Genomic DNA, 18568 nt, shown 5'->3' on the forward strand with positions numbered 1-18568 from the left:
GGGGGGAATTCCCCTCTTAGGTGACTCTTGTGAGAGGAGAAGCAGCATGGACTGTGCTTTCACACAGGAGTCCGCTACTGATCCGTGGCTGTTTACCACAAGCACAACATTTATCCATTATTTTGATTTCAAATCTAAACATTGTCACTGAAAATGCTTTTTCAGCATTGCAATTCTTTCTTTTTTTTTTACACAGTACAGGAATACAATCTTTAACAGACATGTTTAAACACAATAAATATAAGCAACACGTTATTCAATGCTTTTTACTTTTGCATTTACTTCTAGATTTATATATTAAGTTGCTCAAGCAAGTGGCAAAACATTTAAACTACTTTTCTTGCATTATCACAAACTTAACATTGACAGAAATAGTCAGCTCTACTGCCTTTTCTTTTGCATTTAAATCTTTTACAAGCAATCCTGCGGTTCATAAAGAACTTTGTTTTTCTTCCTCCAGGAGTGCCATCTATTATTGCCTTCTTTATCTAAAAGTGCTCTTTCCCTTTAAACCTAGCCAAAAAGCCACATTTGCTGACTGTGAAACACAATAGATTTTAATAATATGAATTTATGGTGTAATTACTATGTTTTCGTGTCATTCCATGTTCATATTTACTGCAAACAATGCGCTGTTCAACAGACGCACTGCTCCTGAACACACCGCCGGACCGTAACTGAGTGCAGTGAACACTTTAATCCATTAACATGAGAGCGGAAAAAATACGCACCACATGTGCACTGCTAACGGAGTTATGTGAACCTGGCATTATGTGTGTGCGCTGCGAGTGTGTATGAGCGCACGGTCTACAGGAGAGCGCGTGAGCGCTGAATAGTTAAACACGGGCAAGAATAAAAAAGAAATGCAAATTATAAACTTTAGTGATGTGACACTGACTCAACTGTGCAAGTGACAGTTCCTGTGAACTGTGCAGCGTGCAGCTAGCTCATAGACAGACGCAATGTGTGGTGATTTGAAGCTATTTGCGCATTTTGAGAGAGGAGAGAGAGAGAGGGAGAGCGTGCGTGGTGATTCACTCACACTGTTTGTGAAATTACATCTCACACAAGGTTTTCAAATTACTTTGTAAGTTATTTAATTTAGAAATATGAAGGCGAGTACCTCAGCTTCAGCATTATAATTATTTCACCTGCGCCGGACAGAGACAAACTGAGACTGTGCTGCTGCATGTCGAGCCAAACTTCTCACGGCAGCGTCATCAGCTTGAGATCGTTTTTTGAGATCGGACTTTTTAGAGACCGCCGATCAATCATCCCAACGTTATTATCGGCTGATAGTGATCATTAGCCGATCAATCGGAGCACCCCTAGCAATAATAATGTCAAGTCATGTTAGAAGGTTTCACTGGAGAGTAATCTTTATAGCCTATCTGACATGCCTCAGGTGTCTGTGTTAATTCAGATTTTCTGGGTCTTGTTTATATCTGTCTATATTTTCTCTTTGGGCATTGGCTGTGTGTGTGTGTGTGTGTGTCTGGGTGTGTAATGCGTTTCCTCTATTTCCTCTGCAGGTCTGTATGAGCTATTGTCTGTACTGCCATCTCAGCTGCAGCCTCATGTTGAGAGTGCAGATGACCGCTCTTTTCTACACGCTATGTTTGGGGAGAGGAGTCTATATTCACTGGTCAAGGTGAGTGAGTGAGTGTGCAATGTTTGACATAATCTATAATATCTATATATCTCTTCTATAAGATGTGATGTAACCCACTAGGTCACTAAATCTCTCTCTCTCTCTCTCATCTCATTGCATCTGTGATTGTGCTTTTTAGGGAGAGTGTTGTGGTGTTTGTACAGTTGGTTGTATAAGAAATGGTGATCTAAAGGCACATCCAAAAAAAGTAAATTAGAGATTTATATTGAATGTGAACTTTTTTCGAACTTCAAATAACATGTAGGCCATTGATGCTAAATCTAAATCAGGGATGGCTCGATACCACTTTTATTAGAACCGATACCGATCCGATACCAAAAATTCTGAGTATCTGCCGATACCGATATCGATCCGATACCAGCACAGTTTTTTTTTTTTAAATGAGTGTAGAATTTTTATACCTCAATGTGTAGGTCGATCATCACTCTTTTGTATGTTACACACAATCTACTAAATATAGACAGATTTTGATTATATTTTTTGTTTGTTATTTTTTCTTTATAATGAAGCTATGACAAAAATACTAGGTTAATGGCTAATTCAGTAGCAAAAGTTACTCTAGTCATGAGTGCACAATAATTTTATAAAATCCTAAACTTTTAGTGAAAAAAAATAAGTTATTTAGTGGGTAACAAATAAAAGTGAATAAGTGTAGGGCTAAATCTGGTAGGCCTACACATTGCTCTTTGTATTGTTGTAAAATACATTCATGAAAAACAAATAATATATTTATATATAAATATATACTATAGTACTCAACATTTGAAGTGGATCAAAACCTTTCATCAAAGTTGTCCTAAAACCAAAACAATACCCGTTCTTGTCTTAAGACAACTTTGATTAACTTTTTTGATCCACTTCAAATGTTGACTACTGTATAAATTAAAAGACATTTCTTTTAAATGTATTGCAGAGTAATGAGGCAGCAACATATGATAAGATGAACAAAGAAAGGCTATTAATAATCTTTCATTATGCAAAAGTATTATGATACTTAAGGCAAATACAGAGCAGCTCAAAGCGCTTATGCGCATCCTGTGCGCAGAATGATGTGCTTGAAGCAACACGGAGTCACAGCGCGCAGCATAGAGAAGTTCAAAGCACAAAGCGAAGAGATATTGTTGCGTAGTGTATTAAATATGTGCGTTAGATTATTGAGCCTTTTAATAACACTGAATACTATATGCACTATATCGCCAATGTTAATTGTATTTGTAATTTCAATTCTTCTCTCTCATTTAATTTTATTATCCGGCTTGTCCCTTTAAGTGTTGAATTTTTCACATGCCACTTGTAGGAATCAGTTTAGTCAGGTTGTGCTGTTCCTGTGTTTATCAGCTTTCACTTGTTTTTTCTTTCAATTCCTTTGACATGTCCATTTTTCTACCCCTTATTTTTTTGTCGCGCACAGTGTTTTAATGGTCAATCACTGATGTCATTGACACTATGGTACTTGGGCCCATTCTTAATACATTAAGTTCACTAGCGATATGTCCCATTGTACACTGGATTTTAAGTGCTGTGGACTGAGCTGACCTGTGCTTCAGAAGTGCTCTACACAACCGTCTACCTGCAGAGGCACAGGACGTCTGACAGGCGGGACAGCGGACCGCAGTCTGAGCCAAAAACCTCTGCTCTCTTCTCTCTATGCAATTAAAGCAGGGTTTCACACATGTACAGCTGCACTCTGTTCCTCTGCCAAGTTGCCACTCCAAAGAGACTTACAGGAAATTTGACACAAACTGTAATTTCCACCTAGGGGTGTGTGTGTGTGTGTGTGTGTGTGTCTGTGTGTGTGAGAGAGAGAGATAGAGGAAGTGAATAATTATCTGGAAATGTTCCTATAAAATTGTTCTAAGTAAGTTGTTTTTCCCAAGAAGTTTTTAGTCTTTACTATAAAGTTTGATCAGATTTATTTTTTATTTTATTGCTATTACACTGTTTTACACATTAATTACACATTTTATTTATTTTTATTTTTTTCATATATGGATTTTTTTTGTGTATTTTTTTTTAATCATAACAGCATAACAGTCCACTATGAGGTCCATGGAAACATGGGGAAAAGGGCTACAAGAGAACTTTGGCATGTAGTTATGGCTTTTGCTGATTTTTTTCTTATTTTTTTCTTTTACCCATTTCACTTGACCTTGGCAAACCCGGTCAAAAAAAATAAACGGTTCTACTCTAACCATATTAAAGCTTTCTATATAGAGTCAGGCAGTTTAAATCTCACACTTATCTACTTATCAGTTTATAGCACCAGACGGATATGTCTGCCCTACTGTTGAATCTGAGACACTCAAAATTAATTTTTTGGAGTCCCAGTCGCTGGCAGTTACGGCTATACATTTTCCTACTTAACACCGAGCCATCATATTAATGTTTGTGAAGTCTCTTAAAGAGTAGCTGGTGTCTGATTTCGATTCTTTATAATCCATATTCTGCATCCAAAATAAATTTCCAGAGTAATACAAGCCTTCTGCATTCAGTGTCTGGACTCTGCAAGCTCCAGAGTCAACAAATGCATATCTCTATGCACACATACACACACATGCTTGAGTGAGAGTGTGTATTTTTTGTGTGCGCGCACATGTGCGTTTGTCAGGAATACTGAATGTGCTTGGGATGGAATGCAGACATATGTAGTATGTTTAATCCATAAAGCCACTGACGTATTACATTATACTCAAAATTAGAGCACTAGTGCTTGGCTACAGACACAAGGGGCAAGGGCAAGACCTCATTTGAGGAATGTTGGAGCATTTCTCATACAAGCCCATGTGAGATCATATACTGCTTTTACATGACAGGCACCTTTTTTCTTTCATAAGGAAAATGTGGTCTCCCAATTTTGGATCTTTCTGCTGTGTTCACAATGCTGTAGCTTTCATAAATCTAAATTAGCGCATTTCAAGTGCCACACGTACCGTAAAATAGTGCCATTCCTTCTGTTTTATGAGTTGTGAAACTGGATATTAGAAATGGGGAATGCCACACATCACTGCAAAGATGTTTGCCCTTCATTTCTGGAACAGATATACTGGTTTAAATGGTAATGTTACAGAAGTTTAAGTTCTGACATGTACCTTTTACCCAGAACATTAACCAGTGTATTTGTTGAATGTTTCATAAAGATGAGTTAAAAAGGTATGTGTCGCACCCGTCCTGTATGGTGGGGATTGTGTAAACATCCCTCTTTGACAGGCATCTCCCAGTGAAGCCCATCTGTCTGCAGGCCTTTCCTGTCTTACTCTCTGAAGGTCTGCGATCAGTTTAAGCGTGAGGTGATGAGGTGCAGTAGGGCAGCTGGAGTGGTTTTGGGCCATGCATCGGACCGTCAGGGTTACATGATCCAGCTGCTCTGGTCACTTTGAGACAAGCGGAAGAGAAGAGGTCAATATCATTTCAACATTACAGATGTTAGCACTAGCCCAGAGCAGAAATACTATACTGCAAATGCATACCATTGGCATACAATTGACCCTGTTTACACGTGGTATTAAGATTTTTTTTATCCATCTCTTTTGTCCACTTTCGACCAATTTCCTGATTTATTTGAGGTTAAGGTCCATGGGCGGGTGCACTTGTATGGCCCTTTTCTGGTCTTTAGATCTAATATTGCATAAGCATGTGCAATTTACATATGAATGGAAAGGAGACAACAGAAAATAATACAGAGAACAGCAGCTTTTGCAAAATTATACCTTCCAAACTTAATTTCAGCCGGCAAAATTTTAATCCCATTTGGCTAGCGTGCTTCAAAAACACATCCCATAATCCCATTTTAATACCAGGTGTAAACAGCCTCAGTCCCATATTCCTGTATGATTTGTCTCGTAGCAGCATTGTTGTTTTCCGTTAGCCTTATAAAATGGATTGTATTACTGATATTTACAGTAAAAAAACAAACATATTTCATTAACTGGTATGTTAATATACCAATCTACTGAAGTACTAAAATAAAATTTTGTACATTTATAATATATTGACAAATACCATAAAAACACAGGTGGTAATCAGAGCCACATGTAAGATCAAAGCTCATCAAAAACAGCATTTAAGCTGAGGTAAATATTTTTTATGGAAAATAACTTTTATAATTCATTTTTTGCAGTATTTCTCTATTTTAAATTATATTCAAAACTGTAAATTTACAAGCAATGTTTGTAAGTTCACAACTTTTATATCATTAATGACAATTTACAGTAATTCTCCTTTTTATACAGAAAAATTACTGTATACAGTTTTTTCTGTTTTATGTACAAATTTATGTAAAATTATAAAAAATGATCTGTAAATATAAGTATGTAGCTCATTATATTAAAGGTCTATGTCCTTACTAACAGTTTAATATTCTTCTTTGTAATTTTAAGGTAGGAGCTTTGCGATTTAATCGAAACCAAATCGCGATTTGAGACGTTGCAGTTTGCTAATCGCAAAGCCTGCGATGTGGACGCAATATTATTCTGTTCCAGAGCATATGCATGACTGCCAGCCTTGAGTGGCAGCCTTTACTAACCAATAGTGAGCGCACCTCCGTTCTCCCCAATCAGCACTGCTCTAGCCAACTGCGTAAACGCCCACCAATAAAATAAAAAAAAAAAGAAGCTGAATGTGGGAAAGAGTGTGTGTGATTATGGCATCTACAGGGTCAGATCGATAGTTAGGCAAATTAATACTAAAGAAAAACTTATGTAATATGAGATTACTTGGCTTTGAAATGACAGACACCAAACAAAAAAGGTAACGTTAATTTGCAAGAGCTGTGTCACAACACATCAAGAGCTCCCTTATCGGTTCTGCTTTCAGTACTGGAGAATAAAAGATATGTTCTTAGATGTTTTTATTTGTACATGAACGTTATCTTGCACATTTTATCTCCCCAACAGATTCTAATTTGAAAGAAGTTTATAATGCATGTTTGCTATTCCCAATTCAGAAGATCGCACACACAGCCTGTGTCTCTGAATGCTTCTCATACTCACTCCTATCTGCCGTGTCTCACGGAGGAGCCATTTACACTTGCCGCACACACGCAGCATGTCTCATAATGCTTGTTTATACTCACGCGTGGCTCCGCACCTCAGGTCTCCACTGGCTATATGGACGAGGCTTGACGCATGCGCGCAACCAGTCAACTCGCGCCTGGTTCAGTGTTTTAAAACAAGTGTAAATTCAGTCTAACTGCTTTGCTAATTTCACTTGGAAGAAATGAAACATTCAGCACATTTTCAATTTCTTAAAATCCCAAATACTTAAAGGGGTCCTATTATGCTCTTTTACAAAGTCTTGATGTTGTTTTAGGGGTGTACTAGAACATGCTCTCATGCTTGGTGGTTCGAAAAACTAATTTTTCACATGATTTGCATTATTAAAATACCTTTCACCCCAGGCTGGCACAAACGGCTCGATTAGTTCCGGCTTTGATGAAGGTCCACCTTCCGAAAAACAAAATGTGTTGTGATTGGTTAGCTGTCCCAGTGCGTTGTGATTGGTGAACAGCTTAGACGGTGTTTCAGTACTGCAACGCCCCTTGCTCCGTCTTTCAACAAAAGCTTTTTGGGGGAATCCGGCAGGCACTGTACTCCCTCATGTTGTGGAAGCTGTCCTCAGTAAAATGCGCAGCCCACAATAGCAAATTGGGGTTATGATGCTCAGGGACCAAGTTAAAAAATTAATTGCAACCACTGTTTCCTGACATCATCCGCTTTCGGAAGCCCAAACAAAGACGTTTGGGCATGGAGGTGAAAAAAACAGCGTTTCAGGCGGTCGCGCACCGGACGAGAAGCTCAGCGTCGCGCGTCTTTAAAATTCAAATACTTTATTTTCTATGAGTGTAGGCACACCGGCGGCGCCATTCGGCGTCTGACTGCGGCGCCCAGCTACGTCGTGTTATACTTGCAAGAATTGTTCTAGACATGCCGAAAATTTGAAGCTACAGCACAGAAGCTCTTCTTTTTCTCTGATGCACTAACTCTGCAGCAGCACTTCTTCGTCGTCTCGTCTGATGCACTCACTCAACCAAGCGTTTTAACCACAACCTCGCCCCTCCCCACCCCCCAACCATTCGAATTTCTGTAGGCGGGAATTCTTTGTAATGATATTCCAGTGAGCCACTTTGTGATCTCACAAAGCCCGGAAAACAAACGCTGTAGTCCGAACGAGCCGTTCGTTGTAGTTCTTGAAAAGGGATTTTTAAAAAACGAAATATCTCCCTTTGGAGTGAACTTTGAGATTTGTAACTTTCTAGATCTTTTTTTATGCCCAAACATACACACTGACTAATATTAAAAAAGTGAAAAAGCATAATAGGACCCCTTTAAAAATGAAAAAATCAGCCTATGTAATACTTTAATAATTGACTAAAGTAATAGTTCTTTATTTACACACAATAAACTAATCTTTCCTGTGAAATTCAGTAATTAAGTAAATTCTGTAAAAGTAGTAATACCATTATAATATTCTCTGCTGAAAATAACAATAGAACCCCTCCCAAAACAATAGAAAATGTTATGGATTTAAGGGTTGTAATGGGTATTATATTGGCTTTAATGTAAATTATAATGGTGTCTACTGGTATTTGATGGATTATATTGGTGGGATGTAATCTGGCAGATGGGAAACAATAGAACAACAGAAATACCTATTGGAATAATGCCCAAAACACACTACAAAAAGGAATTTTGTAATTGTTTTAATGGAAACCATAAGAATTTCTGTGATGGTTTCTATAGTTTTTTTTTCAGCAGGGTAACGATACCCATACTGTGCTGCACACTGAAGCTGAAGCTTGACTTCGCAAAATTAAAATCGCAATATCTGTCAAGAAAATAGCAAATAGATATTTTCCCCAAATCGCACTGCCCTATTTTAAAGTCAATCTTATTACTTTTATGTTTAGGTATTTTTACATTCAAAATCTTAGAAACGCCTAGTCTGTTTTTAAGAGTGCAAAGCTGCACTGCTGCCTAGGTTGAAACTTTCAGGCCTCTGCCTGAACCAGTTTGAACCACACACCAGTTGATTCAAATTGCTTTGCAAAAGAAATTTTGAATAGAGATGAGAAAAGCACACATTCTTTTACAACCTCAAACTCCCCAAAAGCCACCCATCAGCTTTCACAAACACACTCATATGTCACACAAGCATTATATGTTATCTGATCAGAATGTGCATTTATTTGGAGTGTTTGAGAGAAACCCTATAGAGACATTTGAAAACTAGAAAAAGCAGAACATGTGGAAAAGGGTCTGAAAGCACTGGAATGTATCCCAGCATGCAATGTGTGCAAAACACATTCAAATATGGATGATTTAGAATCCTTAATTTGTCAAATGTGCATGTCTTTGTATTATAGAACATCATCTTGCTGTGAGGTGGCAGGACTAACAACTTGCCATCATGCTGCTATAACTACAGTGTTGAAATGAATGACAGTAGGCCTATATGCTTTATGAAACTGTTCAGTTATTGTTGAATTAGTCGGACAGCAAGGCCAACAGTGTTAATTATGTTCATCACTCTGGCTAAAGGCCATACAGACTGTCACTTTCTATATTGAGAAGTTTTGCATTTTCAGTTTACATTGTCCCTAAATGCTATAACGTCAAGTTTGAATATACATCTGTTGGAGTGTGTGCCGCTGCTCGGATTCTGCAGTCCTGCTTCGGTCAGTCCACTAGTAAATAATGGCTTTTAAAAGGATTATTTTACAACTGCTAAATTCATATTTTGAGTAAATCTAGGGTTGGGAATCGAAAATCGATTCCGATTCCAGAATCTGTGATCAGAAGCCAATAAAGCGAAGTATAATTTAACCCAGTAGAACAAAATTCTACAGGTATTGGGTTTATTTCTATTCATTTAGTAATTCTGTTTGTTTTGCTCTAATACAGAGCTAAAATGTGAGTGAATTATACATCATTATATTGATGTAAGCTAAATCGTCTTTAAAATTCAAATACTTTATTTTCTATGAGTGTAGGCACACCGGCGGCGCCATTCGGCGTCTGACTGCGGCGCCCAGCTACGTCGTGTTATACTTGCAAGAATTGTTCTAGACATGCCGAAAATTTGAAGCTACAGCACAGAAGCTCTTCTTTTTCTCTGATGCACTAACTCTGCAGCAGCACTTCTTCGTCGTCTCGTCTGATGCACTCACTCAACCAAGCGTTTTAACCACAACCTCGCCCCTCCCCACCCCCCAACCATTTGAATTTCTGTAGGCGGGAATTCTTTGTAATGATATTCCAGTGAGCCACTTTGTGATCTCACAAAGCCCGGAAAACAAACGCTGTAGTCCGAACGAGCCGTTCGTTGTAGTTCTTGAAAAGGGATTTTTAAAAAACGAAATATCTCCCTTTGGAGTGAACTTTGAGATTTGTAACTTTCTAGATCTTTTTTTATGCCCAAACATACACACTGACTAATATTAAAAAAGTGAAAAAGCATAATAGGACCCCTTTAAAAATGAAAAAATCAGCCTATGTAATACTTTAATAATTGACTAAAGTAATAGTTCTTTATTTACACACAATAAACTAATCTTTCCTGTGAAATTCAGTAATTAAGTAAATTCTGTAAAAGTAGTAATACCATTATAATATTCTCTGCTGAAAATAACAATAGAACCCCTCCCAAAACAATAGAAAATGTTATGGATTTAAGGGTTGTAATGGGTATTATATTGGCTTTAATGTAAATTATAATGGTGTCTACTGGTATTTGATGGATTATATTGGTGGGATGTAATCTGGCAGATGGGAAACAATAGAACAACAGAAATACCTATTGGAATAATGCCCAAAACACACTACAAAAAGGAATTTTGTAATTGTTTTAATGGAAACCATAAGAATTTCTGTGATGGTTTCTATAGTTTTTTTTTCAGCAGGGTAACGATACCCATACTGTGCTGCACACTGAAGCTGAAGCTTGACTTCGCAAAATTAAAATCGCAATATCTGTCAAGAAAATAGCAAATAGATATTTTCCCCAAATCGCACTGCCCTATTTTAAAGTCAATCTTATTACTTTTATGTTTAGGTATTTTTACATTCAAAATCTTAGAAACGCCTAGTCTGTTTTTAAGAGTGCAAAGCTGCACTGCTGCCTAGGTTGAAACTTTCAGGCCTCTGCCTGAACCAGTTTGAACCACACACCAGTTGATTCAAATTGCTTTGCAAAAGAAATTTTGAATAGAGATGAGAAAAGCACACATTCTTTTACAACCTCAAACTCCCCAAAAGCCACCCATCAGCTTTCACAAACACACTCATATGTCACACAAGCATTATATGTTATCTGATCAGAATGTGCATTTATTTGGAGTGTTTGAGAGAAACCCTATAGAGACATTTGAAAACTAGAAAAAGCAGAACATGTGGAAAAGGGTCTGAAAGCACTGGAATGTATCCCAGCATGCAATGTGTGCAAAACACATTCAAATATGGATGATTTAGAATCCTTAATTTGTCAAATGTGCATGTCTTTGTATTATAGAACATCATCTTGCTGTGAGGTGGCAGGACTAACAACTTGCCATCATGCTGCTATAACTACAGTGTTGAAATGAATGACAGTAGGCCTATATGCTTTATGAAACTGTTCAGTTATTGTTGAATTAGTCGGACAGCAAGGCCAACAGTGTTAATTATGTTCATCACTCTGGCTAAAGGCCATACAGACTGTCACTTTCTATATTGAGAAGTTTTGCATTTTCAGTTTACATTGTCCCTAAATGCTATAACGTCAAGTTTGAATATACATCTGTTGGAGTGTGTGCCGCTGCTCGGATTCTGCAGTCCTGCTTCGGTCAGTCCACTAGTAAATAATGGCTTTTAAAAGGATTATTTTACAACTGCTAAATTCATATTTTGAGTAAATCTAGGGTTGGGAATCGAAAATCGATTCCGATTCCAGAATCTGTGATCAGAAGCCAATAAAGCGAAGTATAATTTAACCCAGTAGAACAAAATTCTACAGGTATTGGGTTTATTTCTATTCATTTAGTAATTCTGTTTGTTTTGCTCTAATACAGAGCTAAAATGTGAGTGAATTATACATCATTATATTGATGTAAGCTAAATGTGCATATGCCCCTTTAAGAGCGCGATCTTATGTCAGGTTTGATTGCTATACACATGTGAAAAAAGTGGTATTAACGAGCAAGTTAGGTTTCCTTTATTTTCATTGGTTGGTATGTGTTAAGTCCCTCCCTCCCGGGAAAATAGAAAATGTGAATGGGTAATACGGGGGGAGGGGGAAGAGACGTGCAGCAGCTGAGGAGAGGGCTGATCGGAGCGATTGAGCTGACAGATTGCAGAAAATACAGTAAACCCATTATAATGGTGTCTACTGGTATTTGATGGATTATATTGGTGGGATGTAATCTGGCAGATGGGAAACAATAGAACAACAGAAATACCTATTGGAATAATGCCCAAAACACACTACAAAAAGGAATTTTGTAATTGTTTTAATGGAAACCATAAGAATTTCTGTGATGGTTTCTATAGTTTTTTTTTCAGCAGGGTAACGATACCCATACTGTGCTGCACACTGAAGCTGAAGCTTGACTTCGCAAAATTAAAATCGCAATATCTGTCAAGAAAATAGCAAATAGATATTTTCCCCAAATCGCACTGCCCTATTTTAAAGTCAATCTTATTACTTTTATGTTTAGGTATTTTTACATTCAAAATCTTAGAAATGCCTAGTCTGTTTTTAAGAGTGCAAAGCTGCACTGCTGCCTAGGTTGAAACTTTCAGGCCTCTGCCTGAACCAGTTTGAACCACACACCAGTTGATTCAAATTGCTTTGCAAAAGAAATTTTGAATAGAGATGAGAAAAGCACACATTCTTTTACAACCTCAAACTCCCCAAAAGCCACCCATCAGCTTTCACAAACACACTCATATGTCACACAAGCATTATATGTTATCTGATCAGAATGTGCATTTATTTGGAGTGTTTGAGAGAAACCCTATAGAGACATTTGAAAACTAGAAAAAGCAGAACATGTGGAAAAGGGTCTGAAAGCACTGGAATGTATCCCAGCATGCAATGTGTGCAAAACACATTCAAATATGGATGATTTAGAATCCTTAATTTGTCAAATGTGCATGTCTTTGTATTATAGAACATCATCTTGCTGTGAGGTGGCAGGACTAACAACTTGCCATCATGCTGCTATAACTACAGTGTTGAAATGAATGACAGTAGGCCTATATGCTTTATGAAACTGTTCAGTTATTGTTGAATTAGTCGGACAGCAAGGCCAACAGTGTTAATTATGTTCATCACTCTGGCTAAAGGCCATACAGACTGTCACTTTCTATATTGAGAAGTTTTGCATTTTCAGTTTACATTGTCCCTAAATGCTATAACGTCAAGTTTGAATATACATCTGTTGGAGTGTGTGCCGCTGCTCGGATTCTGCAGTCCTGCTTCGGTCAGTCCACTAGTAAATAATGGCTTTTAAAAGGATTATTTTACAACTGCTAAATTCATATTTTGAGTAAATCTAGGGTTGGGAATCGAAAATCGATTCCGATTCCAGAATCTGTGATCAGAAGCCAATAAAGCGAAGTATAATTTAACCCAGTAGAACAAAATTCTACAGGTATTGGGTTTATTTCTATTCATTTAGTAATTCTGTTTGTTTTGCTCTAATACAGAGCTAAAATGTGAGTGAATATTATATTGATATATTGATGTAAGCTAAATGTGCATATGCCCCTTTAAGAGCGCGATCTTATGTCAGGTTTGATTGCTATAAAAAAAGTGGAAAAAAAGTGGTATTAACGAGCAAGTTAGGTTTCCTTTATTTTCATTGGTTGGTATGTGTTAAGTCCCTCCCTCCCGGGAAAATAGAAAATGTGAATGGGTAATACGGGGGGAGGGGGAAGAGACGTGCAGCAGCTGAGGAGAGGGCTGATCGGAGCGATTGAGCTGACAGATTGCAGAAAATACAGTAAACCCATCGATAGATCATCGTATTAATACGGTGAAGTGTATATAGTGCGTGTGTTTACACGAGTGGTTGAGTTAATTCTGTTCATATTTGAATTCTGAGTACAGTTTTTTTCCGTTATTGTGGTTATGTCATTCGCTCGTAAATAGCGCTGAAACGGTCTGTGCTTCATGTTATCGTCGTCAATAACTTTTTAAGAAAGGACCAGAAGACTGAAATCTTCGTGAATTCATCGTGCAATTGACCCGAATGAGACCAGATAGCGCCCCAGATCACCGTGAGGTCTGGGGTTCCTCTGGCTGCGTTGGAGTGTGACCCACATCGGCCGCCAGTGTCACCGCAGGACGAGGATCTGCAAGAGGCCTTTTATTTTACTTTAATTAAATTCTTTATATTTTTTCTACTTCAATTGTTTTATTTATTCAAAATAGTTTATTTTTGACTAGTAAACTTGTGAGAGCATATTTTATTCTGAGTAACTTTCTAAAAGTGAAGTATTTCATTCAGTGACACCAGGAGAAACCCTATAGAGACATTTGAAAACTAGAAAAAGCAGAACATGTGGAAAAGGGTCTGAAAGCACTGGAATGTATCCCAGCATGCAATGTGTGCAAAACACATTCAAATATGGATGATTTAGAATCCTTAATTTGTCAAATGTGCATGTCTTTGTATTATAGAACATCATCTTGCTGTGAGGTGGCAGGACTAACAACTTGCCATCATGCTGCTATAACTACAGTGTTGAAATGAATGACAGTAGGCCTATATGCTTTATGAAACTGTTCAGTTATTGTTGAATTAGTCGGACAGCAAGGCCAACAGTGTTAATTATGTTCATCACTCTGGCTAAAGGCCATACAGACTGTCACTTTCTATATTGAGAAGTTTTGCATTTTCAGTTTACATTGTCCCTAAATGCTATAACGTCAAGTTTGAATATACATCTGTTGGAGTGTGTGCCGCTGCTCGGATTCTGCAGTCCTGCTTCGGTCAGTCCACTAGTAAATAATGGCTTTTAAAAGGATTATTTTACAACTGCTAAATTCATATTTTGAGTAAATCTAGGGTTGGGAATCGAAAATCGATTCCGATTCCAGAATCTGTGATCAGAAGCCAATAAAGCGAAGTATAATTTAACCCAGTAGAACAAAATTCTACAGGTATTGGGTTTATTTCTATTCATTTAGTAATTCTGTTTGTTTTGCTCTAATACAGAGCTAAAATGTGAGTGAATTATACATCATTATATTGATGTAAGCTAAATGTGCATATGCCCGTTTAAGAGCGCGATCTTATGTCAGGTTTGATTGCTATACACATGTGAAAAAAGTGGTATTAACGAGCAAGTTAGGTTTCCTTTATTTTCATTGGTTGGTATGTGTTAAGTCCCTCCCTCCCGGGAAAATAGAAAATGTGAATGGGTAATACGGGGGGAGGGGGAAGAGACGTGCAGCAGCTGAGGAGAGGGCTGATCGGAGCGATTGAGCTGACAGATTGCAGAAAATACAGTAAACCCATCGATAGATCATCGTATTAATACGGTGAAGTGTATATAGTGCGTGTGTTTACACGAGTGGTTGAGTTAATTCTGTTCATATTTGAATTCTGAGTACAGTTTTTTTCCGTTATTGCGGTTATGTCATTCGCTCGTAAATAGCGCTGAAACGGTCTGTGCTTCATGTTATCGTCGTCAATAACTTTTTAAGAAAGGACCAGAAGACTGAAATCTTCGTGAATTCATCGTGCAATTGACCCGAATGAGACCAGATAGCGCCCCAGATCACCGTGAGGTCTGGGGTTCCTCTGGCTGCGTTGGAGTGTGACCCACATCGGCCGCCAGTGTCACCGCAGGACGAGGATCTGCAAGAGGCCTTTTATTTTACTTTAATTAAATTCTTTATATTTTTTCTACTTCAATTGTTTTATTTATTCAAAATAGTTTATTTTTGACTAGTAAACTTGTGAGAGCATATTTTATTCTGAGTAACTTTCTAAAAGTGAAGTATTTCATTCAGTGACACCAGAGGGGCCTTAATACAACATCTCAGGCACTAGATTATTGAACCTGGTGCTGCTCCTTAGTAAACCGTTATAAAATAAGGTAGGGGGCGCTACATAAAGTGGGGGCTCGTCCAGGATGTCAGAGACACAAGAGAAGGACCTACCTCACGTTCTCTGTTGGTGTTCTGTGAGTGCAGACAAGCCATTGACCCCACATGCCTACCTCTGGAAGTGTCCCCTGGAGAGAGTAAAGAGCCATGGACAATCATAGCAGTCCAACCAAGGGAATTCGTAACTGACCCTTCCGCTGGAGATTTTACAGATCGACTTGCTAAGTTCCCGATGGAAGAAGGTAAATCACTCAGTGACGTACAAACTTTGTTCACTCCCCGCAGCACAACTGACAGTTCTCCTGAGTCCATCATACGCGCCATGGGTGAGATCCTGGAAAAGATTGTAAAGCATCCCAGTGACGCCAATGCATACAGACACATGCACAAATTTTCAGCCGTAGTTCCTACCCCCCCAGGAGAGGAGAATTTGGAGACATGAATTGAACAAGCGAGGCTTATGATAACTGAGTGTGAATGCTTTGAAAAAGAAAAACGGCGACGAATTGTAGAAAGCCTAAAGGGACCTGCGTTGGAGATCATAAGAGCTGTCCGGTTTTCCAATCCTGAGGCGAGTGCACTTCAGTATTTGGAAGCATTAGAAAGCACATTCGGATTATCTGAGTCTGGTGAGGACTTGTATTTCAAATTTTGTCTCATGCGCCAGAGCACTGGAAAGACCCTGAGAAGGATAGAGAAGATGCTCAGCAAAGTAGTAGAACGTGATGGATTGTCCCCAGGACTCGTGGATAAAGTACGAATTGAACAGCTAATTAGAGGGGCAGTGAACTCAGACATGATGTTGCTGCAGCTGCGGCTAAGAGAAAGAAAAAACCACCCACCTACTTTTCTGAGTCTGCTGAAGGAGATACGTGAGGCAGAGGAGAGTGAAGCATCTCGCCACAGAATGTCTGCTAAAGCCAAAGCCATACAATATCGTGAGGAAGAAAGAGCCAGCACCTCATCCAGGAACTCAAAGCTGAGATTCAAGAGTTACGAACACAAATATGTGGTAAGAGTGAGAAGTATGAGACTGATGACAGCAACCGAAAGGCTCAGAACCAAGCCTGTTTCTCAAAAAAAGAGTCAGACGGGACATCTTTGAATCCAGTAGTCTTCCCGAAGGCCTAGTTGGACCGGCATTAACTGTGGAGGTGAAGCTTAATGGACACGTATGTCAAGCCCTGCTAGACACCGGATCACAAGTGACGATTGTGTTTGACAGCTGGTTTTCCAGAAATCTCCCAGATGTGCCCATTCATCCACTCACTGGATTGTCGATATGGGGGCTCAGCTCATCCAGTTACCCATATAAAGGGTATATAGTTGTCGACGTCACCTTCCCTGCTTCTGTTGCTGGCGTGGAAGAGTCATTGTCCATTCTGGCCCTCGTATGCCCTGATCCTCAAGGTCCTCCTCAAGTGCCAGTTATCATTGGTACCAATGCCAGTTTCTTTAAACGACTAGCTGCGCTCAGTCAAGGTATGGAGGGATCCAGTGTCACATGCATTGAAAATCCAGACCCGACACACTACTATTCATCTGCTCCAGCTGCGAGAGACTGAGAAACTCCCTCACCAGCCTGAAGGAAAAGTCCGGTGGATAGGACCTGGTGACTGTGGGGTTCCACCCAGAGGGCAAGTACATGCCGTCTGTCAAATGGAGACTGACAAGCCTCTGAGAACTGAGATCTTCGTTGTAGACACAGCTGAGGAGGACAGTCTTCCAGCTGGAACATTCATAACCCCTTTAGTACTTCCATCTTCAGCAGTGGAAGGGAAGAATATCCAAGTCCTGATTCATAATGAAACATCTAATATTTCCATTCCTGCAGGAACAGTAGTCGCACAGGTGTATCCCACAGACACGCTCGTAGTGCCTTCTGGAGGCCCCAACAGCTTCAAAGTAATAGACCCAATGTTGTTTGACTTTGGCGAGTCATCTATTCCTGAGGCCTGGGAACAGAGACTGCGTCAGAAGTTGTCTGCCAGAGGAGATGTGTTTTCCATCAATGAGTGGGACGTTGGGTTAGCCAGTGGGGTCGAGCATCACATCAGGCTGCAAGACAGCAAGCCATTCAGAGAACGCTCCAGGCGCATCGCACCGGCTGATATCGAGGATGTACAACATCACATTAAAGAGTTGTTAACAGCTGGAATCATTAAGGAGTCGAGAATTCCATATGCATCACCCATTGTGGTAGCTCGGAAGACGAGCGGGGCCATAAGGACGTGCATCGACTATCGTACTCTAAACGCTCATACAATCCCCGATCAGTACACCACACCACGGATCGATGATGCCCTGGACTGCTTGGTGGGAAGCAAATGGTTTTCCGTACTGGACCTTCGCAGTGAATACTATCAAATCGCTATGGCGGAGGAGGATAAGGAAAAAAAATGCATTCATCTGTCCGCTGGGATTCTTCCAGTTTGAGCGGATGCCACAAGGAATTACTGGAGATCCAGCCACATTTCACCGGCCTTATGGAGAAAGCCGTGGGTGACATGCACCTCCTCCAAGTCATTGTATACCTCAATGACATCATTGTGTTCGACCGCACACTGGAAGAACATGAAGAGAGACTGTTGAAAGTTTTAGACTGTCTGAGTGAGTGTGGGCTGAAGGTATCCATTGATAAGTGCCAGTTCTGTCAATCCCAAGTCCGGTACGTTGGGCACATTGTGTCAGATGCTGGAGTGTCACCAGACCCCACCAAGATAGAAGCTGTAACTCGCTGGAAGATGCCCACCGACCTGAAGTCACTGAGATCTTTCCTGGGCTTTTGTGGGTTTTATCGGCGCT

The 18568-nt window shown here is 39.3% G+C and overlaps 1 protein-coding gene across 1 annotated transcript in view; it reads left to right on the top strand.

Moving 5' to 3' along the window:
* LOC107584397 (MAGUK p55 subfamily member 7-like) overlaps positions 1–18568 on the top strand; it is a 166697-nt gene that overhangs the window by 79588 nt on the left and 68541 nt on the right. The window contains exon 3 of the mRNA XM_016270999.1: positions 1533–1651. Coding sequence (XP_016126485.1) covers positions 1533–1651 — 119 coding nt within the window. The remainder of the gene's footprint in view (positions 1–1532; positions 1652–18568) is intronic.

This window comes from Sinocyclocheilus grahami, unplaced genomic scaffold (assembly GCF_001515645.1).
Source record: "Sinocyclocheilus grahami isolate Dianchi unplaced genomic scaffold, SAMN03320097.WGS_v1.1 scaffold59.1, whole genome shotgun sequence".
Classification (NCBI taxonomy): domain Eukaryota; kingdom Metazoa; phylum Chordata; class Actinopteri; order Cypriniformes; family Cyprinidae; genus Sinocyclocheilus; species Sinocyclocheilus grahami.